Source organism: Odocoileus virginianus, chromosome 33 (assembly GCF_023699985.2).
Source record: "Odocoileus virginianus isolate 20LAN1187 ecotype Illinois chromosome 33, Ovbor_1.2, whole genome shotgun sequence".
NCBI classification, from domain to species: domain Eukaryota; kingdom Metazoa; phylum Chordata; class Mammalia; order Artiodactyla; family Cervidae; genus Odocoileus; species Odocoileus virginianus.
Window position 1 is genome coordinate 37,329,601 of NC_069706.1, and position 27,250 is coordinate 37,356,850.

The following is a 27,250-nucleotide window of genomic DNA, read 5'->3' on the forward strand; positions in this document are numbered from 1 at the left end:
AAGCCAACACACTTCGGAGGTTTGTATTGAGGCGCTCCGGGCGCGGCCGAGGGGCCTTCAGTTTCGGGAGCACCCGTGAGCGGCCGAAGGAGAGTCCGGGCTGGGCACTTTTTGAGCCGGGTGCGCAGGAGCCTGAAGCCGCTGAAGGAAGGAGCATGGAATTGAACTTTTTATGGAAAAGGGGCTCCTCCCAGTTTCATTTCTGGCCTCTTCGGCAGCCCCCAGTCCCGAACGGCAAGACGACTTTCTGAACTTGTTTCTTTTTTCCCCTCTCCTTTTTCTTTTCTCCCCTGCTTCTTGTTTCTTCCGCGGCCCGTCTCCTCTCCCCGCCAAGACGCCTTGTGCGCCGCCTCGCGCCGCTCCGCCTGGCCGCCCGGAGGGGCCCCATCGCCGGCCGGCCGTGCGCCTCGGGCCGCCGGCCCGCAGCCGAGCGCAAGCCCCGCTGGCCGCCGCCGCCGCCATGCACGCCGCGGAGCCCCCGCCGCCCGAGGACTCTGGGACTACGCCGACGCCGAACTTTTAGGTCCCACTGAACGAGGCCCGCGGGCCGGGTGGGGGGCTGGCCGCGGCACTCCCGCGGAGGATGGATGGCCGAGACTTCGGGCCCCCGCGGTCCGTGCACGGCCCCCCGCCGCCGCTGCTGTCCGGCCTGGCCATGGACAGCCACCGCGTGGGCGCGGCCACGGCCGGACGCCTGCCCGCTTCAGGCTTGCCCGGCCCGCTGCCGCCCGGAAAGTACATGGCCGGCCTCAACCTGCACCCGCACCCGGGTAAGTGCCCTATGCAGTGCCCGCTCTCTCTTGTCCCCTCGGGATCCTGCGGGGGAGGCCGGCCCCGGGGAAGCTGCCAGGTCTGTGCCCCCGTCCCCGCGCTCGCACTGGGGATTCGGCCCCTCCTTCTCCCCCGACCGGTACACAGGGTGCCCACGGGGTATGGGCAGGCCCAGGGGGTGTCTCCGCCCGGGGCAGAGGCCAGTCTGGAGGCCCTGACGCACAGGGGCGCTGGACTCGAGCCTTCCCCAGCGCGTCCGGCTCTCCCGAGGCAGTCGAATTGGCCGAAATCGGAGGCCCCAGGGGCGATTCCAAAGCCGGGGCTCCTGCAGTTGGAGCCTGGACTGGAGTTTTCAAAATCTGGGCGAGAAAAGAACAAACCCCGTTCCACACCCTTTGGAGACGTCTGCACCAGAGCTGCAATGCTTTTCTTGGCAAATGTCCTTTCAGGCGCCGTGCGTCCGGGATCGGGCCTTAGCTTCTGGTCTCTCGTGTGGGGTCTCCAGCTAGTCCGGGCGCTTGGTGTGTGCGGGGTGTGAGTGGGCAAGAGAACAGAGACCCCCAACACTGGGTTCTTGGCCTTCAGCGGGCGGGCCGGCTGCCCTTGAGAAGACACCGCGTCCCCGGGGAACGGTGGCAGGACCCGTACCCCGGGAAGAGGGCAGAACGCGGGCCCTGGAGACCCCTTATACTCCAGCAGCAAGGCCGGCGGCCCCGCCGCAGGGATGCAGACTGCGCGGCCGCCATCCCGAAGCTCGGGACGGCCTGGCCCGGCACGGCACGATCCGCGGCGGGAATACCCTGGGTCTGATATGGAAGCGCGGGCGGAGAAGGCCCGCTGGATCCTGCCGTTTCCCCAGCGGGGCTGCCCAGGCTCGGTGGGGACCGCGCGGGAGATGGGCAAGCCTGCCTCAGCCGCTGCGGTCTGGTGGGGGGACCTCAGACGCCGGGACCCCCAGACCTGGCTTCGGCCGCAGCAGGAACCCCAGCCCCTGCTCGCCCGCTGCCTTCAGTCTCTGTGCCTGGCGTGCCACGCTTCGGCTTTTAAATAAAAAAAAAACCCCACCTCTCCCACCACCAAGTGGAGTCTAGGATTCCTGTGAGTTCTCCGGGACCCCAGGACGCTCCCTTGGCCTTGGAAGGGACACCTCGGGCCGCCGTGGCCCTGCCCCACCGACCCTGCCCGCTCCGCAGCGCTCTATTTTTTTTTTTTTCCTGCCTCTTTCTTTGATTTTTCTCTTGAAACTTTTCAGGAACCTGAGTTCCAGGGCTCGGCGGGACAAAGGGCCTTTGTGAGGCACCAGGCGGGGGAGGGGCGCGCGCGCGAAGATCCCCGCCTGCGGGGGGCGGGGGACGTGTGTGTGTGTGGGGGGCAAGGAACCGGGTCGTGGCCTTGGGGCGCGCGTGTCCCCCAAGAGCTGCCACAATGAGAGCCAGGGTTTTCTCCCAAGTGGTGCACTGCGGGCCAGGGAGGGGTGCCGGAGACCCTAGCCAGAGGAAGGGCCGGGGCTGCACCCCTTTGCGCGCGCCCCCCAGAGGCCGCGGTCATTTTTGTGTCTGCGCTCCAGGGGTCGCTTGGCCCGGCCAGGGGAGGTGGCAGGGTGCTGGAATCAGACCACGGGGTCTTTCTGACGGGCGGGGCCTTCCCTCGCCTCCGAGAGGCTTGGGAAAGGGCGCCGCAAGCCTCTGGTCTCCAGTCTGGGCCGGGCCTGGCAGCCGCCAAGTCTTTTAACCAGAAGCCGAGGGAAAATAGCCGTGGCTCCAGGGGGCCCCTGCGTGCGCGCACCACGCTGGTGCGCTGAGCCCAACAGCAGCAGCAGCCAGACCCATTGGGTGCCCATTAGGTAGATGGGGAGACTGAGGCACGGGGCGAAGTGGCTTGGTGAAGGGGCAGGCAGGACGGGGAAGTCCAGCGGGAGGTGGCTTCAGAGGCCTGGGCCGGCGCCTTGTACGTTAGGAGCGGCCTGAGTTCTGCGTGCTCGGCGGCTGAGGTCATGGAGGAAACAGTCCGGCGCGGGAAGCGCGACCCGGGCAGGGCGCGGAGGCCGCCGCTCAGGCCGCTGCGGCCGCGGAGGGAAGGGTGGCTGGCTGGCTGGCGCTGGCTCGCGCTCCCCGCACTAGGGACCCCAGGCCAACGCCCAGAGCAAACCCGGAGCTAATCCCATTAACCAGGCGGTGGGGAGCGGCTCCCCATTCACTGTTTGGGGTGGGGCCGCATTACAAATTCCTCCACCGGGAACCGTCCCCGCCCCTCTTGCGGGGTGCAGGTGCTAAATTTTCTCTTTCTACGGGCATCACCTTCTTGGCTGTCAGCTCTCGAAGTCTCGCCAGCGTTATCTGCCTCATCCTTATTTGTTTATTTTTGTGCTGGGAAGCCTGGAGAGGCTGAGCTATTTGCCCGGGGTCACACAGCCGGAGAGGCCGAATTACCTCTGGACTCCAGTGTGGGCGGGAACTCCAGGTAGATCCAGCTTTCCAAGACAAGAGGGAGCTGGCCGAGTGGGGAGAGCTCAGAGCTGGAAGGGCCCCCTGGCTGGGGGGTGGTGGGGGTGGCTGGGACCCCATTCAGGCAGGTAGTGACAGGGAGGTTGTGGCGAGGGAGGGTCTTCAGGGAGGAGATGAGGTCTGGGTGGAGAGGGGTGACTCCTTGTTCTGCTCATGAGGAGGTGAAATCAGGAATAGAAGGGGCTTGGGATGAAGAGTCCCCGTTCTCTTCGCGGTATCCTTGAGTACTGTGAGGTGTGTGAGCTCTGAAATGTTCACAGCAGTTGGTGAAATGGACAAGTAAGTGACAAACACCTGGGCGGCCAGCCCCTCTGCTCTGGGTTTGGGAGGCCTGGATTCAGTCCTCCTCACCATTGCAATTAAAGAGCTGTTAGCAGGATTTTGTGTTTGGATGTTTATTTTCCCTGCCCCCACACCTGGGCCTGGCCCCTGGAGGCTCTGTGAATGTGAAGGTAGGAACCCAGGATCAGGCCCTGCACTTTGGACTGACCGGTGGACAATAGCTGGCCGTGGGCCTTCTCCAGGGTCTGATCAGCTCTATCTCTGGAATCCAGCCTGTCGGCCTACTGGGATTGATTTAAAAAGCTTAATCAGTGGGACTGGCTGGTGGAGTGATGCGATCCCCAAGATAAGGGAGATTTGCTGGGTGCATCCTCCTCTGGGCAGAGGCCCGAAGGAGGCCTGAGGGAGGTTCTAGAGTCTGGAAGGGCCTCTGCAACCCTCCCTTCCTCTCTGAGCCCCCTGGTTCTTTAGCTCTCAACCCCACGCTTTCTTCTTTCCACACTTGTTCATTTGCTCTGCAGAGGGATTTCCAAGGGCCTCCTGCGTGCCAGGCACCGCTCCGGCCGTGGGGCTCCTCGGTGACCAAACACAGAAGTCTTTGCTGTCATTGGATCTCCCGTCTTAGTGTGCGGGGGCCAGGCAGTAAACATAAGTCAGCCAAGGAAGTCATTTTAATGAGAGATAGAGGCTGTGAAAGAAGGAAAATGCCGAGGGTCTCTTGTTGGCCAGAGTGGTGACTGGCTGGAGCTGTGAGAATAGCTGGAGCTTTGTGGGGGTGCGGAATGGGAGGAGGGGAAGAGGAGGCGATGGGACCCTGCAGGTCCCTGAAGGCCAGTAATGAGGTCTTGGAATTTCAAACTGTGAGGAGTGAGAAGGCAGTGAAGGGTTTTAAATGGAGGGAGTGACTCACGTTGAGGGACGTTTTATGGAACCAGTCTGGACTCTTAAACAAAACACGTCGTGGAAGGCAAGATGAAGGCTGCGGACTGTTCCTGGTTAGAGGAGACGAAAGACCGACAGCAGGAGGCCCTGTGTGGCCCTCGATGGGATCTTGGATCAGGGAAGAAATTGCTCTAAAGGACATCACTGGGGCAATTGACGAAATTGGAATATGGACTGTAGATTAGCCGATAGCACCCAGTCAGGATCACGTTTCACAAAGTTGTACTGTGATTATGTAAGAGCGGCCTTGCTCTTCGGACGAGAAATATTCAGGGGCAGGGGGTGTGAGGTCTGCAGCGTAGGCTCAGGAATGGCTCAGGAAGAGGAAAAAAAAAACCATCTAAAATGTTGAGATGTGGGAGATGACGATAAGTCAGATGACTTCAGATAACACGTCGGGTGAGAAAGCAGTTCATAGTTGCTGAACCTCAGGGAGGTCATAGGGCAGTTGGATTGTTTGTTCGCTGTACTAGTTCAGACTTTCCTTTGAAATTATTGCCAGGGAGTCGTTTAACAAAGTTAGTCTGGATTGCTGGAGACTGGTAGACTGGAGAGAAGCCGGGGACTTGTCAGTAATGAGGAGGCTATCAGGATGATGATGGAGACCCAGAAGCGGGGCTGGAGGGGAGGGCTGGGGTGTGATGCCTTGGGAAGTTGGGGCCTCGGAGATAGATGTGGAGGGGCTGATAAGGAGGACGACAGACGGGGGTTTTTGGTCATTGCTGCTTTTGCAGGAATGGGGAGGAGCGGATTTGAGGAGATGGCAGTGATGGAGCATTCTTGATTTGAACATGGCCAGGTTGGGTGCTGTTGGTTCCTGGCGTGGACTGGTCTGCGGTCTGATCTTACTGACCTGCCACCAGGTCCCTTAACACTTGTCTTTGGTCACATGGGGTCCTGTCATGAACCTACCCTGTCCTTCGCTTCCCAGCCCAACTTTGGAGGCTATAGGCCTTAGGCCTGTCCAGGGGCTTGGAGGTGGGTGGGGCCCTGACCAGTGGTCAGCCTTGGCCCCCCAGGGCTAGCGTCCTTGCCGCACCAGCTGCTCGCAGAGGCCTGGCATTTGACTTTAGAGGAAGTCAATGCCCTTTAGTGGGGATCATAAAAGCTTACTACCGCTGCAGGCTACGAATGCATTCACCATCTGCATCCCAGGTAACGAAGAGATGGACCCTCAGCCCAGAGTGAAAAACCTGCTTTGCACACTGTCATGAATAAATGTGTATGGTCTGGGTCTCCATACACCAGCTGGGGCTCTGCAATCTCCAGATAACTGCTGAAGGCTGGAGGGCCTAGGGACCGAGGTTGGATTGCTGGAGTTTCGGTGTTTTCCTCCTCCCCTTGCTGGGTGATGACTCTAAGCCTCGGTTTTCTTATCTATGAAATGGGTTCATTTAGTGGCTCTGAAGTGCCTAGCACACAAATAGCCCTCTGCTTCTAGAACTGGCAGTAAAAGTGATTGCTGTCATTAGAATATGTCATTCACCAGTGAATTCCTGACTCTAGTCTGGTCCTCCCTCGGGGAGGGCCTCTAGGGTGTTGTTGGCCCCTCTGGATGGTCCACAGGCTCCTTAGACTCCAGGGTCCCAACTGGAACACATCATTTTTATTATTTTTCTTTTTGGGTGTAGTGAACATTCTGTAAAACGCTTCTGTCTCCAATAGTCAGTACTTGTCCTTTCACAAATCCTACAAATGGGTGTATAGAGCACACCCACCTCACCACCAGCCAGCTCAAGGTCAAGACATTTCCTGTATCCAGAGGTTTTCCTCTGCGCTCTTCCAGTCACTCTGCACTCCCACCCCCAGACTCATTTCTGTACCTTAGTTTTTTTTGCCTGTGTTTGAACTTTCTGTAAATGGACTCGTGCAACCTGTCATCTTTGATCTCTGGCTGTTTTCACTCATGCTGGGTGTGTAAGATGCGCCCGTATCTGCGGCCTGAAGCAGTCGTTGATTTCTGGTTGTTGTATAGTATTCACTCACACCTCTGCTGATGGACGTTCAGGTTGTTGGCAGTATTTACTATGAATAGTGCTGGTATGAGCATGGCCTTTTGGCCCATATAGGTGCACATTTCTTTGGATATATATATATGTGTGTGTGTGTGTGTGTATTATCTAGAACTGGAATTGGTGAGTCACAGACTGTGTGTAACTTCAGCTTTTGTATTGGTGAGCTTTCCAATGGTTGCACTGTTGTACGATCCATTCCCTGTCTTGCCAGCCGGTGAGATTGTCAGTAGCTTTAAATTCTATTCATTCTGGTGACTCAGTAGTAGTATCTAATTGTGCATGCATCTTAAATTTTTTTTTTTCTGTATTTGTATTGAGGAATACTTTGCATCCTATAAAATTCACCCAGTAAAAGTGTGTACTTCTGCATTATGCTTCGTATAAACTTTAGAGTAAAGGTTAGGTATCATTTTAAAAGTCAGATGGGGGCACTTCCGTGGTGGGCCAGTGGTTAAGACTTTGTGCTCCCAACGCGGGGGGCCCGGGTTTGATCCGTGGTCAGGGAACTAAGATCATGTGTGCCTCACCTAGAAAGATCCCTCATGCCCCAGAGAAGATCAGAGATCCTGAGTGCTGCAGTTAAGACCTAGTGCAGCCAAATAAATAAATATTAAAAAAAGACAATGTCATATAGTGTTAGGATTATAAAGAAAACCAGCGATCTCTTGCCTCCTGCCTCCCCATTCCTGGTGCCCCCTTTTAATTCTCTTGGCTATTTCTTTTGGCCTTTTCATCCATATTTCTGTGTAATAAGCTTCTACTGCTGGTTATTTTTTAGAGTTTGAGATTCTTTACTGACTCCTATGGAAGATGAGGATTTTGCGTAGATTGTCCAAGTTTCTTTTCTGACTCCCATTTATTAATATTAGCATGAGACCAAAGGCAAGTTTCTTTGCCTCTCCTACCTTGGTTTTCTCATCTGTAAAATGAGGATAATAATAGTATCTACATCATGAATCGTTAATACGTGTAAAGCATTAGAACAGTATCTGGGAAACAATAAGCACTTAGTAAATGTTTATTGTTTTGTTGCCTCACCGTCTCCCTGCCTCCATCTCCGCTTCCTTTCTCCTCCCAGTATTTGTGAAATACAATTTTGTTTAAACCAGTTTTATTATTCCGGCTTTGGGTTTGTAAATATTGTTGATATTTGAGTCAAGTGGTATGATAAAATTCATTTCTTATTTCCTTGAGTTATTAATTGCATCCCCACCCCACCCCTCATTTGCAGAGCTTTCTTAGAATCTCTGTCTCCTCGTTTCTTGGCGCACTTTTCATTTGGTTAGATCTGTTGGATGAACCGCCTCTTTCTTTTCTTGGGATTTCCTTTCTGCACTTTTTCTTCCTGCTCTAGTCTGGTTTGCCTGGTGCTTAGGTCTGTTCAAACTCGCTGTCCCTTTGTGCTGTGTTGCATCTCCTGTTTCCTGATTTTCGTTCCTCCCTTTTTTCTGCTTTACTTCCTTGTTTTGCTGGAGCATATTTGCAGTAGCATATACTGCAGTAGCATTCTATGAAAGGATACAGGGAAGGCACATTTTATTGAGGCCTCATATACCTGAAAATGTCTTTACTGTACCTTCACGCTTGACTGGCAGTTTGGAAATTATTTAAAGGAATTACAATGCCACCTCCTAAATTCCAGTGCAGCTCTTTGAGGGTGTGATGTTATTTTGATTCTTGTTCTTTGTATGTGAACTTTCAGTCTTCCCTTTTACAAGTACTTAAAATCTCTTAGAACCACATAATAGTCGAGCACATGAGCTCCAGACTTCCCTGGTGGTCCACTGTTAACACTCTGAGCTCCCAATGCAGGGGGTCCGGGTTCGATCCCTGGTCTGGGGACTAGATCTTGCACGGCACAATGAAGTTCAAAGATTCTGGTAACTAAGACCTGGAGCAGCCACATAAATAAAATATTTTAGAAAATGTACATCTTCAAAAAAAAAAAAAAAGCAAGCAATGCTAACAAGCTGATGGGACTGGGATCCAAGTGTGGGACTCGTTGACCTTTGTGGAACTTTCTGACGAGTCTGTAGGTCCTTGCTGTCTTCCTCTGTCTCTCAGGCAGGAGCCCTAACTGGCTGCAGGGAATTTAACGCTGGCCGCCCCTCTTCCGAGAACTGAGTGTACATTTCAAGGATGAAGAGTTGTACTCTGGCTGCATTTGTGTTTTGGTCCCCCCACCAGCCCTGAGAATCTAGCCAACCCCCTCAAGGGCTCCCTAGTGATCAACCTGTTCTCTTTTTAAACTTTGTTACTGTTATTTTTGTGACCTTCCAGCATTCGGGAGGGGATTTTTTTTTTTTGGAGGTGGGAGCGCTGTGCCGTGCAGCTTGAGGGATCTCGGTTCCCCAACCTGATCCTGAATCCCTGCCTCCTGCTGGGGAAGCGCGGGAGTCCTAACCACTGGCCGGCCAGGGAAGAGCCTGGGACAGAATTTGTCCTGCTCGGTCTCCGCGGGAGCCAGCCCCCTGTCCTCCTGGGTGCCCAAGAGACCCGGTCCCTCTCTGTCTCCGCCGTCCCCGCTGGGACAGACGCCCCCACGGTTCCTAGAATGCCCTCGCTCCATCCTTGCCTCTACTTCCTCTCGGCTGGGACCTCGGTTCGGGGGGGGGTGGGGAGGGAAGAGAAATCAATGGGGAAATCCTCTGTAATTGCTTTCGAATTGGGAACGTCTGGAGCCCTGGGGCGAGGCTGGGCTGGATATATTTGCATATCACTGGCCGGGCTGGAGCCTCGAGCTCTCGGCTGCCTGGGGACTCCCTTGTTTAGATTTGAGCCTCTACTTTGGGTGTGTGGTGGGTTCTGGGCTGGGGGAGGGGCTGGGGTTCCACCCTGATCGCCCTTCTCTTGCTGGGGAGGGGCTGGGAAGTCTGGAGCGACTAAAAGGTGCCCTCCGGGATCTGACCGTCAGGGGGTCCTGGCAGGCTCCAGCTGGAGGGGAGGGAGGCTGGATCGGGGAGCTGGATGGGGGAGCTGGATGAATAAGGCCCCTCCGGCCTCCCTCGGGCCAGCCCTCAGGCCCAGCCGGACCCCTCCCCACCCAGAGGGGGCGGGGCAGGTTGATCTCCTGGCTTGTAAGCCTCTGCTTAGATTAGAGGAGAAATACGGTTCTCTGCCAGTTACCGTAGGGATGGGAGCCTGGGGACGTTGGCCTTGGCCACGGGTCCTGTGGGCCAGTCACGGCGGCAAGGATGTGCAGGGTGAGTCCCCCCCCTACCCTCTCGCTCTGACCCCCAGCCTTACTGGTCTGTCTGAGGTCACCGACCTCCGGGAAAGGGGAGTGACACCAAACGGAGGAGACGGGCATGGCCCCAGTCACAGATTCCCTCCTTTCCTGCCTGCCCTTCATTTTACTTATTTTTAATTTCATTTTTAAAAGGGGAGAGCTTTGCATGATGATTATTAGCCACACTGCACAACTTGCGGGATCTCAGTTTCCCGGCCCAGGATTGAACCCAGGCCGTGGCAGTGAAAGCCTGGAGTCACTAGTCCACAGGGGAACTCCCCTTTTTACTTTGAAGGAAAGTTAGGTTCAGAGAGGTTGTGTCACCTCTCCAAGGTCACACAGCCAGGAAGTGTGGGATCTAGGGGCCAGACCTGAGCTCTTAGCAGAGGTGAAAGTGAAAGTGAAGTCGCTCAGTCGTGTCCGACTCTTTGTGATCCCATGGACTGTAGCCCACCAGGCTCCTCCGTCCATGGGATTCTCCAGGCAAGAATACTGGAGTGGGTTGCCATTTCCTTCTCAAGGGGACCTTCCCGACCCTGGGATTGAACCCAGGTCTCCTGCATTGCAGGCAGACGCTTTAACCTCTGAGCCACCAGGGAAGCAGAGGTAGTGGGTATGAAAATAATTTTTTCTTTCACTTCCTCTTTTCCCTTCGGGGCTCATTTTTATTTATTCGTTTGCTTTGGATTTTGCAAGTTCTGTCCATGTCAGAGTTTCATGGAAATTACTCAGAATGTAGCACTTTGCACACTTGTGTTCAGATCCGCCCTCTGCCCTCAATTTTTTAAAGGATATTTTTTATTGGGGCTTAAGGGACACACAGAAATAAGCAGGGATCATAAGTGTACAGCTCAGTTAGTTTTTTCACCAACGGAAACAGGTTAAGAAAGAAACCCAGGCGTCCTGTCCCAAGGTGACCCTTGCTGTGGCTGAAACCGGTGCCTTTCACGTTTGTGGAAGCACATGGTGTGTTCTCTTCCCTGTGAGGTCGTGAGCTTTATCCTGTTCTGGTTGCTATAGTGGCTTCCCTCGCTGAACGGGTTCCCTCCTGTGACATTGCCACAGTTTATCCAGCTCATTGTTGGAATTTGGGTTATTTCCCAGTTTTGGTGATTACTAGTGGGGAAGATCTCTGAATTCCAACTTGCAATCTTTTCTCTACGTACCTGCGAGGGCATTGCTGGGTCAGAAAGGTGTCTAGACTCTGCCAAACTCTTTGAGAACGGTTGCACTAATAATTTATGTCTCCTCTGGTTGTGTATTTTTCATATTGTCCATTCTAACTTTTCTGACATGTTAACCCTTCCGGTGGGTGTGTAGAAGTTTTCATTCACACTTTCTCCATGGTTTAAGAGGCTGAGTACCTTGTTGAGGATTTATTAGTAACTCAGACATACTTATTTGCCATCCTCTTGTTGAATCTTGCCAGATTTTACATTGAGTTGTCTTTTCTTATTGATTTGCAGGTGCTCTTTATATATATAAGCCCTTCCTTGGGGGCACAGGTCTTTTTTTATTTTTTTAATGTGGACAATTTTTAAAGTCTTTATGGACTTTGTTTAATAATTGCTTCTGTTTTATGTCCTGGTTTTTTGACCAGGAGGCATGTGGGATCTTAGTTCCCCAACCAGGGCTCGAACCTGCACCCCCTGCATTGGAGGCGAAGTCTTAACCACTGGACCACAGGGGAAATCCCAGGGCACAGGTCTTTTTCCATGAGGTGGTTCACGTTTTCATTCTTCCAATAGTGTGACGTGATGAATAGATGTTCCTCATTTTCATAGACTTCAGTATATCTGTCTTCCCTTCATGGTCAGTGCTTTCTCTGGGGTCTTTAAGAAAGCCTTGGCTGCCCTTGATCCACGAAGGAGTTGTCCCGTGTTTTCTTCTGGAAGCTTGTGCCCTTCCTGCCTGGCTCTGCCGTGCCCCTGGAGTGGGTTTTTATGTATGATGTGGAGGGGGTCGGGATTCATGGCTTTTCCCAGATGGGTGGCCAAGGGGCCCAGCCATGTTTATTGAAAAGACCATCTTTCTCCACCTCGTGTGCTGGGGGGCCTGTTTCCGGTGCCCTAGTCCCGTTTGTCCCACGTGCCCGTGCCACGACGGCTGCATTGTTGGCATCTGATAACCTAAGTCTCATGGGGTCGCAGAGTGGGACTCGACTGAGCGAATGGACAAGAACAGAACCCGAAGTCCTCCCACCTTTCCCTTCATCTGGAAGGCAGCGTTGCCTTCTTGACTTTGTCTCTGTGTCACTTGCTCTTTTAACTGGTAAAGTACATAGAACACACGCTTAGCATTCTAACCGTTTTCACGTGGACAGTTCAGTGGCATTAAGGGCTTTCACTGTTGCATGACCGTCACCCCATCCATCTCCAGGACATTCCTGTCCCAAATGGAGACTCTCTCCCTTGTAAACGCTAACTCCCAGTCCCCCTCCCCCAGCGCCTGGCACCCACCCTTCTACTGCCTGTCTCCATGAATTTGACTCCTCCAGGGACCTCCTAGACGTGCAGTCATTGTAAGGATATTTGCCCTTCCTGACTGACTGATTTATTTCACTTAGCATCCTGTCTTCAGGGTTCATCCACGTGGGGTCAGGTGTCAGAATTTCCTTTGTTCTTAAGACTGAATAAAGATAGACCACATTTAAAAAATTTTTTAATCTGATAACCCTTGGGTTGCTTCCACCTTTAGGCTGTTGTAAGAATAATGTTCCTATGAACATGGGTACGCCGGAATCTCTACAAATTTTCACCCTGCTTTTAATTTCTATGTCATTTTAGAGACAGGTGTTCAGTTTCCATCCTTCCCCACCCAGCACACCCCTCTGCCCCACTGAGGTTTGGATTGGGATTGCTTTACATCTCTGGGTCAGTTTGGCTGCAATGGGCATTCTCAGGAGGGGCCCCCGGAAATGGGTCCGGGCTTTTGATAATCTGCTGATTTATTTCCAAAAGCTGAGGATGTTGGCTCCCTCCTTACTCCCCCTGGGTTGTTCACCTCCACCCCCACCCTCCCCACAACTGAACCAAAAATATGCTGATTTGGTAGATAAATATGATGTCATCCTGTCTCGATGGCGATGCCTTTACCTGAATTCTGATGTTATTTACTGTTCTTCATCTGTGACTTGCTCGGGGTTTTTAATGAATGATAAGGCTTTTTCTTTATAAGATAGAGCATTAACCCCTTCTCCCGCCTAGATATTCCAGAAGTCTCTTGGGTGAATGAGAGTCTGAAGGTCATTTTATCCAGAGGGTCCTCAAACTATTTTCCACCGCTGTCATAGAAACGGCTAAGTCACATGTCCATGCTCTGGGCTAGAACGGCTCTTTTTTTCGGATGATAACCCTGATCTGATCTGGCTCATGAGATGTTCTGATAGCCTTTGGTGACATCTTTAAGGGATGTAGTTTCCTTTTAAGATAGGAAGGGGAAAAAAGAAACATGTTTGTTCTGTGTTTGGTTGGGGAGGGTTCTTGAGTAAAAAGATGAAAACAGGGTCTTGAGTCTGGGTGGTGTGGCTGAGTGGAAAAGTGTAGATTTCAGGGTCAGAGCCTATTTCTTCCTCTATAAAAGGGATAAGAATCCACCCCCCGCCCCCAGAGTTGATGGTGGGGCTGGGTGGGTGGCTTAGAGACAGAATCAGATGAAGGGTGGAAACTGTCCTCTGGCTGTACAGTGGGACCCGAGAAAGTCTCCTCTTCGTCCTTCATTCAGTCCTAGCTGATCATGACCTTGCCCACCCCTCCCACCCATAAATATTAATTGAGTACCTACTGTGTACAGTAGGGGGTCTTGGGGGGGGGGTTCCGGGGATGGAGTAAACCTTCACTGTAATGCATGGGTCTGCAAACTGCAGCCAAATCTGGCCCATCTCCTGGTTTTTGTAAATAAAGTTTTATTGGGACAAAGCCCAGTCCTTTTAAGTATTGTCAGGCAGGCAGAATAGGCCTGCAATGCCTGAAGTTTTTGTTATCTGGCCCTTTCAAGAAAAAGCCTGCCGACTCCTGTTCCAGTGGGTGGAGAGGGACAATATACAAGGAACTACAGTGAAGAAGGAACTAGCATGGATATGGTCTGATAAGTGGTGATAAGCATGAGGGAAAAAATAATTCAGGAAAGGGCGTGGAGGGCGGGGTGGGTTGCAGTTCAAGACAGCCCTGGTTAGGGAAGGCGGCATCACCTAGACTGTGAGAGAAGGGGTGAGGCATGTACAGATGGGAGTAAACAGATAAGCTTCTAGATATCTGGAAGGAGGAATGGCTTCCGGGCTGAGGTGCAAAGGCCCTGGGGCTTTGCTGGTCCCTGTTCCAGTCTGGGCTATGATAAAGTTCTCTGAGCCCTTCTCTGTTTACCAGACCTTTTGTACCCGCCCTGATCTCACTGAGTCCCCTCCCCGCCCCCACCAGCCAGGACTTCAGGTGCCTGTTACAAAGTCAGCTTCTGGAAGGATCCCCAGGGACTGCATGCATTGCAGAGTCACGATCCCACTGGCCGGCTCGGGGGGCCTCACCGGCGTCCTCTCTGGGGACCCCCAACAGGTGAGCACTATGCAGTCCTTTAAGGGGTGCATCCTGGTGGCCTTGTTCCCCAGCCCCGAGCATCCAGGAACCGCCCCGCCTGAGCTGTGACGGGAGGAAGGAAGCATCTTTTCGGGATTCGAGTTCTGTCTCCTGGTGACCTGGGCCAGCCTTGGACTTGCAAAGCCCTGAAGTCTGCCCTGTGTTCTGGGTGTTGATGGGGGGGGGGGTCACCCCCACACTCATGGCTCTCTGCTGTGTTCCCACAGTGCACTGCCTGGTGGGAAGGGCTGGGATGATGGTGGGTCCCAGCGAGGGGCGGGCCTGTTAGCTCAGTGCTGGAGGGGACACAGACGGGGTTGGGGGCGCCGAGGCTGGGTGGAGTGCCCAGCTCCCTGCTGTCCACATTCCAGAGGGACCCTAGATCCCTTCCCCAGGCAGCGGCAGGAGCGCCTTGCCCCATAGCCAGGCCTCAGTGTCTCCTTTCTTGCCCCCGGGGCGTCCTTCCTCTCTCCCCGGACAAGAGTAGACCTCCGAAGGCCAGGCCCTGTGTGTTTGCAGTGGAGGGGGGGTCCCTCTCTCAGGGGCCAGCTGGGACTCCTGAGCTGAGGCCTTGGTGGGCGGTATGCTTGCAGCATCACCCGAGGGACTTGATTGCCCAGGCTTGGTGATGCTGGGTCCTCTCTCTGAGCCTCAGTTTCTTAGTCTGTAAAATGGGTGTAATGAGATTCCTGTACTTTGAGGTCTGTGGGAGGGTGTGCCAGGATGGGAAGGTGCCCGTCTGGGGACCCCTGAGCCCTGAGGCACCCTGGGCAGCGGGGTCAGGGAGACCCAGGGCGGGATTCAGAGGCAGAGAGGTTTTGTATATGTGTGTGTGTGTGTGTGTGTGTGTGTGTGTTTTAAAATTCAGGTGAAATTCACACAGTATGCAGGTCACGACTTGAAAGCATGTGGTTCGGTGGCAGCTGTGTGTGTGTGTTCAGCCCTTCAGTCGTGTTCGATTCTGCGACCCTGTGGACGGCAGCCCTCCAGGCTCCCCTGTCCCTGGGATTCTCCAGGCAAGAATACTGGAGCGGGTTGCTATTTCCTATTCCACGGGATCTTCCTGACCCAGGGATTGAACATGCATGTCTCTTGCATTTCCTGCATTGGCAGGTGGGTTCTTTTACCACTGCACCACCTGTGAGGCTTTGTGGAAGTTAGTGCATTCATAGTGGGCGACCACCAGTTCTCTCGAGTTTCAGAATTAAAATCTTATTTTAAGGAATGACAGATGGAATTTGGGTAGAGGTGGTGGTTCTGCTCAGACCCTGCCCTTTTTATTTTAATATTTATTTGGCTGCTCTGGTTCTTAGTTTTAGCATGTGGGATCTAGTTACCTGACCAGGGATGGAACCTGGGACTCCCTGCGTTGGGAACACTGAGTCTTCGCCATTGGACCATCAGGGAAGTCCCCAGACCCTGACCTTGAGTAGTTGCTGGCCTTCTCTGAACCCGAGGTTGTTGCCCTTCAGTCGCTCAGTCGTGTCTGGCTCTGTGACCCTGTGGGCTGCAGCACACCAGGCTTCCTTGTCCATCACCGACTCCCAGAGCTTGCTCAAACTCATGTCCATTTTGTCAGTGATGCCATCCGACCATCTCATCCTCTGTTGCCCCCTTCTCCTCCCACCTTCAGTCTTTCCCAGCATCAGGGTCTTTTCCAATGAGTCAGTTCTTTGCATCAGGTGGCCAAAGTATTGGAGCTTCAGCTTTAGCATCAGTCCTTCCAATGAGTATTCAGGACTGATTCTTTAGGATTGATGGTTTCGATCTCCTTGCAGTCCAAGGGACTCTCAAGGGTCTTCTCCAGCACCACAGTTCAAAAGCGCCACAGGTTGTATAACTGTAAATAATGAGGCGCTTCATGAAAAGTATTTTGCAAATGTGAACTCATTTAACCTGCACGCCCCCTTGGAGGGGGCGAGGTTCCCATCACCCTATTCTTCAGCCTGGGGAGGTGAAGGCAGAGTCCCAGAGCCCTGGGCGTGGGGGCCAGGGTTCGCCTTTCACTGTCTCCTGGGGGCCCCCCGGTCACCCCCTGTTCTGGTGGGGGCCTGGCCTGCTCCAGTTTCCGGCAGGGAGGAAGCCTTCCACCCAGGCTGTGGCTAAATTAAGTCCAAATTAATTAAAATTTAATAAAATTGAAGATGCAGTTCTTCAGTCTCATCAGCCACGCATTTCGAGGGCTCGGTGGTCCCTGAGTGTCCAGCAAATTCTGAAACAGGTGCGGGTCCTGTGGGTCACTGGTTGCCCAGGTCCTGGTCTGTCCGGGGTGGCGGGCCGACCGGCGGGAAGGCTCTACCCCAGGGGTCCTGGGGGCCACGTGTGGCCGCCCTCCTGTAGGAGGGGGTATGGGCTGCAGGGATCCGGTTCAGCCCTGGCTCTGCCCTGCCCCGGCCCAGGGCTGTGTGTCTTTGGGGCTGTTCTCTGTGCCCCGTGGAAGGCCTGGGAGGAGACTCTGAGCATCTTCGTGAAGCCTGGGGTTCGCTGGAGTTGGGCTGGGTTCCCCTTTCTGATTGTGAACGATGATACTTCATGATGGGTGCCCTGCATGTGCCACAGGCCTGGAGTTAAGACGCTTGCATGGATGGGCAGGTGGCACAGAGGCCTCTAGTCACCAGGGGGCGTCCGGGGACCAGGCAGGGGGACCAGGCCCCCCTCAACCTCAGTCTGTGATGAGAGTGGTGGAGACCCCCCAGCCCCCCACTGCAGGCTGTGCTGGAGGATTTCTGGTGGAGTCGGTGGGCTCTTGTTTGACTCTCACTGCCCCCCCTCCGGAGCCCTGGGGGACCCCCAACCCTTTCGTGGAACCCAGGAGGCCATGGCTGTATCCCCAGGGGGTATGAGGAGTGGAAGACTCATGCCTAGTCTCTCAGGAGAGCTGAAGGTAATGCTGGGGGGGTGTGTGCGGAGCTCAGAGGCAGTCTGGAGAAGCTCGTGGGGTGGGGTGGGGGTCAGCCGCCTGACCTCGACCCCAGGGGGACCAGCAGGATGTCCAAGCTGGCACTTGTGTTCTCGGGGGTCAGGGCTGTGTGTGCCTTCTCCCCTAACCCTAACATGTGTCTGTCTGCTTTGGCCCTGAGTGGATTACATACACAGCGGCCCCTTAGGTCAAGAGTTGATGCCTGCTCTGTGCCAGGCCTTGGGCGCCCCTGGAGAGCCCGTGGCCCCGCTCGGGAGGGCATCCTCCCCTGGGCTCACAGCATCTCCACTGCCAGGTTGTCCTGGGCAGGGGGCTTCTCCGAGGCCCGGGGGGAGGCCTCCGAGGTGGGAATGAGCAGAGGGTCCGGTGGAAAAGGAGGCAGCGGCCGGGTTTGTCTCCTGTGGGCTCTGAGATCTGACCCTCTGCTTCAGGGGCGTCACTGGGGCAGCGGGCGGGGACACTGGAGTTGTGCAGATGAAGGCCAGTGTCCGGGGCTGGCAAGCCCGTCTTACAGAGCTGCACGCTGCTCTGGGGAGGTGGGGGACACAGGCCCGCCCGCGTCCCCAGGCTGGGGGCCCCCGGGGAGGCAGTTCGGGGCGCCGTTGAGCCCTGTGGCAGGCGGGAGCCGTTGGTGGCATCCGGGCCCCAACGCCCTGCCGGGCCTGGGGTGCCGCTGGGCGGGTTTCACAAGCTGGGGCAGGGGCAGGAAGAGCTGGGGGCTGATGTAAGCCCTTGCGCAAACCCCTTCCGGAGCTGGCTGCCCGCCCACCTGCCGAGGAGGAAGCCGGGGCCTGGGCGCCCCGAGGCCCCGCTGCCCAGGCTGGGGCCACACGGGCCACCGGACCGGCCACCATGGCCCTGGGGCCCGAGGGCTTGGCGTTGGAGTCTGGTGAGGGGGCTGGCGGGGCTGGCACTGGGGGCACCGACGGGGAGATGTTGACGCCACGTGTGGTCAGGTGTCCTCCCGCGGCTCTGGGGGACGGGGAGGAGGCCCTGCCCCTGCACCCTGGGAGGAATGCGGTGGCCATTCGGGGTGCCCTGTGCCCCCCAGGAGGTGCTGAGGGGGGTCCGCAGGCCCTTGGTGTGGGTGAGGGCTCAGGTCAGGTGGGGTCTGGGCTGGGCCCCCCTGGGTACCCCTTGTCTCATGTTGCCTGGGTCCCCATGGCCACCTCACTCTGGGCCGATATAAACTGCTGGCTTAGAGAGGTTACCTGGGGGGGCACATGGGGAGCCCTCATCTCGGATGGCCAGAGCTGGCGCTTGGTACCTTCCGTGGGCAGTGCTGCTGTTTATTATGGTTATTAAGTGCACCCTTCTTGCTTGACTATGCTTCTCAAGGGAGGTCTTACTCTCTCCATTTTGCTGATGAGCAAATCAAGGCCAGGGAAGGGTAGCCCCCTGCCCAGGTCTTGTAGGCAATCCCCCTGGGCTGTGAGCAGGGGGCCTGCCAGGGTCTCTCCCTAAAGGCTGGGTGTGGGGCAGGAAGGAGGAGGCCTCCCTGCGGGAGGGGGCCTGGCTGAGAGGGGCGTGGCCAGGGTGGGTGTGGTTTCCACCCGGGCAGCCTGGCTGTCCCGTCTGCCTCCCCAGGAGAGACCCCAGTGGAGGGCCCCCCGGGGCTCCCTTGCGTGCTGTTCTCATTCCTTCCCCGACTCACTGGCCCATTCCTGTGGTTCTGAGTTGCCTTCAGAGTCCCTGCTTACAGGCCGTGGGGGTCAGGCATGTCCCATCTCTGAGCCTCAGCCTCAGCATCTTCATCTGTTAAGAGGGCACACTGTCCCTCCCGCACAGGGTTGGCTGAGAGTTGATCCTGGTGCCTGTCCAGGGTTGCCGTGGGGTCCTCGGAGGTCCTTCTCCAACTGAACCAGGGGTTCCCCTGGGTCCAGGCACTCAGACCCTGAGTCCCCTGCTACCTCCTCATTCTGTGTCCTCTGGAGGTCCCCCGTCCCCGTCCCCCCCCCCCCCCCCCGCCGGCTGAGCCCCAGCTTTCAGCTGCAGATGAGGAGAACCACATCCCCTGGGGTCTGGGGAAGATAATGCCCTTCTGCCAAGAGTGCTGGGTGCTCTGGAGGCACCTGGGGTCTCTTTCTCCAGCCCGGAGTCTTGCTGAGTTGACCCAGGCTGGTGCTAAAGTCCAAGGCGCTGGGGTGGGGTGGGGCGGAGGTGGGGAATTTGGGGTGGTGGGCTGGGCGGCGGGGGCCTGCTGGCTGCCTGACGGCCCCCTTCTCTCTGCAGGCGAGGCCTTCTTGGGCAGCTTTGTGGCCGGCGGGATGGGGCCGGCGGCCTCATCCCATGGGAGCCCGGTGCCCCTGCCCTCTGACCTCTCCTTCCGCTCCCCCACCCCCAGCAACCTGCCCATGGTGCAGCTGTGGGCCACGCATGCCCACGAAGGTAAGGAGCGAGCCGGGCGGGCGGGCCCGGGCCGCTGTCCCCAGCACTTCTCAGCCTGCCCTCTCCCCTTCGCCCCACGGTCACCCCTCCGTGCTGCGTGTGGCCTGTGGGGCCCAGCCATGAGCCTCTGGCCTCCGCTCCCTGCTTCAAGCGCTCAGCAATCCCTCCGGCTGCTGCCACAGGGCCTTTACACGTGCTGTTCCCTTGCAGCCCCTCACCCCAGCTCACGGGCTGTCTCTTGTTCATTCTCCAGGGCTTGGCTCACCTCCCCCACCCCCATTACTGTTCTCCTACTCGCTTGTGACCACACTATCTGTGTGCTTTTTCATGAAATACCTGTCTTCCCAGCGGGGCGAGCTCTGAGGGCAGGGCCTCGTTTGTTCCGCTCACCGCCGTGTTCCCCACCCGCCTGGCGCGTAGCTCAACAGTAGCTATAATTGTGGGAGCAGTGGGGCCAGGCACCATGGGGCTCTCTTGCTGTCGTTCTGCAGTGATGCCCCTAAACGTGGGGGCTTGTCTGCAAATTGGCTCCCTGCCGGGCCTCCCTGGAGCCTCAGTTTCCCCTCTGTCACTGAAGGGATGGGCCTGGGGGACGCTGCGTTCCTCCTTGCCCTGGTGCTGGGGTGGATTTTATGTGCTGGGTGCTCACTTGCCCCTGGTGCCTCCTGGGCACCCTGGGGTGTGCTCCCGGCTCCTGGGAGATCGGGGTCTTGGGAGCAGCTGCTGCAGGTTCAGGCTTTCCTGGGCCTTTCACTGCCCACTGTCTCCCCGCTTCCTCCTCTGTGCCTTGTCGCTGAGCGCTTCCGTCACTGTCCTGACACAGAGGGGCCATCTGCCTCTAGGTCTGGGACGCTGGGCAGTCCTTCCGGGCTGGGGTCCCATCTGAGCTTCCTGTCTCCACCAGCCCCGGGGCAGTGGGGGTGAAGGTGAGGTGGGGGCTACCTCTGGTGCCTTGTGCTATCTGCTTGCCCCCTGCTTTCCCTGGGGCTTCCCAAATGGTGCTAGTGGTATAAAGAACCCGCCTGCCAACACAGGCGACATAGGAGATGCGGGTTTGATACCTGGGTCGGGAAGATCCCTTGGAGGAGGGCATGGCAACCCACTCCAGTATTCTTGCCTGGAGAATCTTCTGGACAGGAGCCTGGCGGGCTACATACAGTCCAGAGGTTTGAAAAGAGTCGGCTAGAACTGAAGCGACTGAGCACTGCATTCCCTGACTCACTTTTCTCCTTTGCCAACAAATACCAGTAACCATAGTAACACTGTCGATCTCGCAGTGTGCCTCCTATGAACAGAGCACGGCACACTTGAACTCTTTATCCTCAGAACAAGCCGTGAGGGAGGGACCGTTATGCCCATTTTACAGATGCAAAAGCAGCAGGACCAAGCGCTGTTTCAGTGATGAAATGACCTGTATCATTTCCCTCATTGTTTCGTGATGGTGGTCAGTGTCCTTGCCGGTGGGGCTGTGGGAGGAGAGGTGGGCCCAGTGTGTCTGGGGATAGTCTTGCCTCCCTGGCCTCGGAGGGCGCAACAAGGGGGCATAGGAGACCCAAGCCCCTCAGGGCCCGGGGTCCTGTATCACCCACAGCTCAGGTGGAGAGGCTGGGCCCACCCCCAGGGCCCCAGCACTTGCCCACCTGCTTGCCTGCTGGGCCTCCTTTGCTTGTGTACCCTTTTAGGCCTCTTGTTTCTGTTTCCGTGGCCACTCTTTTCTGTCTTCTGTGCCCTGTAACTTACAGCCCTGGTTCTGGGCACCATGGGTGGGAGTGGAGGGGGCTTGAGAGGTTTGGAGGACCCCCGGCAGGAAGAATTCCTTCTTAGCAACACCTGCCTGGGAGTCCCAGCAGCTGGAGATTGTGCTGGGTAGGCTGAAGTTCAGAGAATGCTAGCGACCTGCTGGGGTTACACAGCAGAGAAGTTTAACCAGTACACCCTTCAAACAAGGTCCGTGTTGGGCTGAGGTTAAGAGTCCTGGTGACTTCAGTTCAAAGGCAGGCTCCTCTGCTCAGGGTGGTGAGGGAAAAGGGGACCTTGGGCAAGTGGGCCATTCTGAGCCTCAGTTTTCTCATCTGTAAAATGAGGATATTAAGAGTATCTGCCTCACAGAAGTTTTTTTTTTTTCCCCCTTATCTGAAATGTGAATGGGAATTGAACAAAGGCAAAGCAGTTGAAAGGGGTGATGAAAACTGATGAGAACTGCCACCTGCATCATCATCATCATCATCATCGCCCTCCCCTGGAGCCAATTTGATTGCCTTCCCGGGGGATTCAGGAGTCCCAGGGGCTGCCTGGGACTGCAAGGAGGCCTGGCATGCCAGGAGTGGGAGGGGGCAGTCCTTGCTGTGGGGAGCTGGTGCTAAACCTCAGGGCCTCCAGCACCAGGGGGCGGGGCCTGACAGCCAGGAGCAGCAGAGAGGACGGAAGGAGCCCCCCGTGGGGAGGCACGGGGTCTCAGGGGCGTCTTCTCTCTCTTGCAGGCTTCTCCCATCTGCCCAGTGGGCTGTACCCATCCTACCTCCATCTGAACCACCTGGAGCCCCCCAGCAGCGGGAGCCCCCTCCTCAGCCAGCTGGGCCAGCCCAGCATTTTCGATACCCAGAAAGGTCAGAGGGCAGGAGTGGCGGGGAAACCTGGGGGTGGGCTGTGGAATGGGATCGGGGGGGGAACCACTGCCCCAGCACTCCAGACCACCACCCTGGCCGAGTTTCCCAAGACGCCAGCCCCCAGAGGCCCCCACAGGCTCCTGGGGCCCACCCATGGCCTTCTGGGACCTCCTAGCTGTTGGGGCCTCGTCTAATCCTGTTGGGCCCTCTGGGCAGCTCTTAATTCTGGCCTCCCTTTCACAGATGAGGAAACTGAGGCTCAGAAAGGTTAGGGGGCCGAGATGAGGTGTCAACTTGTCTTTCGTCCATTTCCAGAGCTGCCCTGTCCCGAGCCACACTGCAAGCAGTGTGTGGTCCTCCTCCGGGGCCGGGAGTCTTTCAGGCCTCCCTTGGCTCTGGACCAGGCAGTGGGGGCACTGGCTCACGGCTGCGCTCTTTCTTTGCAGACGGCTTCTACCTGCCCGCCCCGGGGGCTCCGGGCGCCCTGCACTCTCACACGCCCTCCTCCAGAACCTCCGGCGGCCACTCTTCGGGCGCCTCGACCAAAGGCTCTTCTCGGGAAGGTCCAGCCAAGGAGCGGTCGGGCCGAAGCGGCGAGCCGCCCCCACTGTTTGGCAAGAAGGACCCGCGGGCCCGCGAAGAGGCGGCGGGGCCGCGCGGCGTGGTGGACCTGACCCAAGAGGCAAGGGCGGAAGGCCGCCAGGACCGCGGGCCCCCGCGCCTCCTCGAACGCCTGTCCCCCTTCCTGGCCGATCCGGGGCCCCCGCGGGCGCCGGGGACGGCCGCCGCCGAGTCCAAGGGCAAAAACCCGCCGCCGCCACTGCCGCTGAGCCTCTGCAACGGCAGCGGGGACGTGGGGCTCCCCGCACTGGTGGCCGAGGGGGCCCGCGGCACCAAGGACATTGCGCGCCAGGACGAGAGCGCGCGGCTGCGGCGCGCGGAGGCCCTGCTGCCCGGGCCCTGCCCATGCCCCTCGCCGCTCCCGCCGCCGCCGCCACCGCCGCCAAGCAAGGGCCCGCCTGCGCCCCCCGCCGCCTCCGGGGCCTTCGCCGCGCCGCAGCCCGCCCCCACTGGCGTCTACACCATCTTCCCCGCGGCAGCCGCGCGCGAGCCGGGCCGCGAGCACCGCGTGGTGGCACCCACCTTCGTGCCTTCCGTGGAGGCCTTCGACGAGCGCCCAGGGCCCATCCAGATCGCGTCGCAGGCGCGCGACGCCCGGGCCCGGGAGCGCGAGGTGGGCCGGCCCGGGGTCCTGCAGGGCCCGCCCGGGTCTCCCCGGCCACCCCCAGACCGGCCCGAGAGCCTCCGCGAGAAGAGCTCCGTGATCCGCTCGCTCAAGCGGCCACCGCCCGCCGAGGCCCCACCGGCGCGGGCCGCGCGCGCCTCCCCAGACTCCCGGGCCTACCTCCCCGCCAAGGAGCTGCTCAAACCCGAGGCCGAGCCACGGCCCTGCGAGCGCGCCCTGCGCGGCCCCGCCGCCGCCACCGCCTCCCAGCACGCCGCCAAGCTTTTCGGCCTGGAGCCTGGGCGGCCGCCCCCACCCGCCGGCCCTGAGCACAAGTGGAAACCTTTCGAGCTGGGCAACTTTGCCACCACGCAGATGGCCGTGCTGGCCGCGCAGCACCACCATGCCAGCCGCGCCGAGGAGGAGGCCGCTGTTGCCGCCTCCAAGAAGGCCTACCTGGACCCCGGGGCCACGCTGCCCCGTGCCGCTGCCACCTGCGCCAGGCCAGGTGCTGACATCCATGCAGCGGCCCACGGGCCCGGAGAGGCCTCCGCCATGCAGAGCCTCATCAAGTACAGCGGCAGCTTCGCCCGCGAGGCTGTGACCGTGCGCCCAGGTGGCTGCGGCAAGAAGAGCCCCTTTGGCGGTCTGGGCACCATGAAACCCGAGCCGGCGCCCACAGCTGCCCCCCGCGCCCAGACGCGCCTCCCGCACCCGGGGGGCCCTGTAGCATCCGGCGGCCGACAGCTGAAGCGGGACCCGGAGAGGCCCGAGAGCGCCAAGGCCTTTGGGCGCGAGGGCTCCGGGTCCCAGGGTGAGGCGGAAGTGCGACACCCGCCTGTGGGCATTGCCGTGGCTGTGGCCCGGCAGAAGGACAGTGGCGGCAGTGGCCGGCTGGCACCTGGGCTGGCGGATCAGGAGCGGTCCCTGTCGCTGAGCAACGTCAAAGGTGAGTCCTGGGTCCCATCCCCGCCCCCGCACCTTTGATTCCCCGCCACCTCCCCACCTCTGGGCTCCTTTCTCCCTGCCCACCCCTCTTCCACACCCTTCTCTCCCGGCCGTCCTGGTTGTCTGTGTCCTTTATCCCCCTTGTGGACTGTGGCTGCTATTTAGGGTTTATTGCTTTTTCTGTTATGCACATAGAAGAATGTGTAAAATGCAGGAAAGGAGAGGGACATAAAGGGACCGTTATATTTGTTTTCATAACTCTGAACACCTAGAGATCTTCTGCCAGATTCATTTTCCCCCCAGTGCACTGTGATCTTGGGTTCTGCTTTTTTTTTGGCCCAGGTAGGCTCTTGCTCTTGCAAACTCTGTATAAGTAGCAGTTTTAATGGCCTCTGTTGTTCCCTCCAGAGCACTCACCATAGCTACCTTCGCCATTCCCTAGTGGCATTTCATTTTTCCCTCTGATGTTTTTGTGTTTAGGAAGTGGCTCTGAATATTTTTGTGCGTTGCGCCTCCCTGATATTTTGAGTCATTTTCTAAGAATAGATTCCGACGAATAGATTAACTTGAAGCTTTCAATTCTGAGTCCTTGAGGGAGGTAATCGTGCCTTACTTACCTAGTTCTGTGTTCCGAATAACTAGCGTGGGGCCTGGCGCATAGTAGGTGTCTGTTAAGTGGGGGAATGAGTGACTGAGTGTGACTGATGGAAGTTAGGGCCTCCCAGCGTCCCTGTGGTCTCGACGAAGGATGCCTTTGTGACTTCTTAGGTTGTTAGAGATTTTATATGCTTGTTTGCAGTCTGTTTCATTTTAGACTACTCAGAGTTGTGTTTTATTAAAAAAACAAATGTCATTAAGCTGGGTAGGGAGTAATGGTACATTTCTTTTAATTACTGGTGAAGTTGAATATCTTGTCGGAAGGGGGTTGATTGGTTACATTTAGTTTTGTCCCTTGCATATTTTCCCAGTTGGATTCCTTCCTGGAATTTTACATAGTTGATACAGCATTTTGGTGGAACTCTGGGCTTGGGCTGCCCAGAGAGAGCCCAAGTGAAAGTGAAGTCGCTCAGTCGTGTCCGACTCTTTGCGACCTCATGGACTGTACCTACCAGACTCCTCTGTCCATGGGATTTTCCAGACAAGGGTACTGGAGTGGGTTGCGATTTCCTTCTCCAGGGGATGTTCCCAACCCAGGGATTGAACTCGGGTCTCCTGCATTGCGGGCAGTTGCTTTACCATCTGAGCCAGCAGGAAGCCGAGAGAGAGCCCAGCTTTGAGCCAAAGGCCCCACCTGCAGGTCGGGCGCCGGCCCGCTCTGCTGGCCTAGGTGTGTTAGCGTGTGGAGGTGTCGGCGTGGCCGGCTGGGCTCAGAGCCCGTGACGCTCAGGGAACCTTTGTTGAATGACTGACTGAAGCCGCGGTTCTGTGTGGAGCACCCCTGCCTGGAGCCAGAGAGGCCTGCCCTCAGACCCTCGGAGCTTGCTGAGGCCTTGCCTGACTTAGTCTGCAGTCAAAAGTCTGGGTGTCAGCCCTTGGCTTGGAGGTGGCTGGCTGGGTGGTAGACAAGCCCTCTTACTAGGTAGATCCTTCTGGGAGAGAAAAGACCTTTTGGGGGTCCTTTTTGTAGGAGAATGCTCATGAGATGCGATAATGGCCCTCCGGCTGGGATCTCTTCCTGATACCCAGTGTACCTGTCTGTCCCCTCGGGATCTGTGTCTGTGGTTGCGAGTGTGTGTCTGAGAATGTGTCTGAGGGAATGTGTGTGTGTGTAAAAGAATATAGGTGAGAATGTGTGTTTAAGTGTGTGTATGTGACAATGTTTGTGTATGAGGGAATGTGTGTGAGAATTTGTGTATAAGGGTGTGTGTGTGTGTGAGAGAGAGAATGTGTATGAGGGAATGTGAGTGTGAGAATATGTATGAGGGAATGTGTGTGTGTGTGAGAGAGAGAGAGAATCTGTATGAGGGAATATGTGTGTGTGAGAATGTGTATGAGGGAATGTGTGTGTGTGTGAGAGACAGAGAGAGAATGTGTATGAGGGAATGTGTGTATGTGTGAGAGAGAATCTGTATGAGGGAATGTGTGTGTGTGTGAGAGACAGAATGTGTATGAGGGAATGTGTGTGAGGGAATGTGAGTGTGAGAATGTTTATGTATGAGGGAATGTGTGTGTGTGAGAATGTGTATGTGAGAGTGTGTAAGAGAGTGTAGATGAGAATGTGTATGTGAGAGAATGTGTATGAGGGGATGTGTGTGTGTGTGAGAGAGAGAGAATGTGTATGAGGGAATGTGAGTGTGAGAATGTTTGTATGAGGGAGCGTGTGTGTGTGAGAATGTGTATGAGGGAATGGGTGTGTGTGAGAATGTGTATGAGGGAATTGTGAGTGTGTGAGAGAGAGGGAATGTGAGTGTGAGAATGTTTGTATGAGGGAGCGTGTGTGTGTGAGAATGTGTATGAGGGAATGTGTGTATGTGTGAGAGAGAATCTGTATGAGGGAATGTGTGTGTGTGTGAGAGACAGAATGTGTATGAGGGAATGTGTGTGAGGGAATGTGAGTGTGAGAATGTTTGTATGAGGGAGCCTGTGTGTGTGAAAATGTGTATGAGGGAATGTGTGTGTGTGAGAATGTGTATGTGAGAGTGTGTAAGAGAGTGTAGATGAGAATGTGTATGTGAGAGAATGTGTATGAGGGGATGTGTGTGTGTGTGAGAGAGAATGTGTATGAGGGAATGTGAGTGTGAGAATGTTTGTATGAGGGAGCGTGTGTGTGTGAGAATGTGTATGAGGGAATTGTGAGTGTGTGAGAATGTTTGTATGAGGGAGCGTGTGTGTGTGAGAATGTGTATGAGGGA

General features: G+C 56.5%; 1 protein-coding gene across 6 annotated transcripts in view; it reads left to right on the forward strand.

The window, feature by feature from the left end:
- Positions 1-494: 494 nt before the first annotated feature.
- The window catches only part of TNRC18 (trinucleotide repeat containing 18), a 79,196-nt gene continuing 52,440 nt past the window's right edge, over positions 495-27,250 (forward strand). For 3 of the 6 annotated variants that reach the window (XM_070460469.1, XM_070460472.1, XM_070460470.1), the window contains exons 1-4: positions 495-770; positions 19,464-19,619; positions 22,100-22,225; positions 22,672-24,399. In XM_070460469.1, coding sequence (XP_070316570.1) covers positions 584-770; positions 19,464-19,619; positions 22,100-22,225; positions 22,672-24,399 — 2,197 coding nt within the window. In that variant the 5' untranslated portion in view covers positions 495-583. Of the gene's footprint in view, positions 771-18,052; positions 18,121-19,463; positions 19,620-22,099; positions 22,226-22,671; positions 24,400-27,250 lie in introns of those variants that run through there. The other 3 variants (XM_070460473.1, XM_070460471.1, XM_070460474.1) reach the window with 3 other exon arrangements.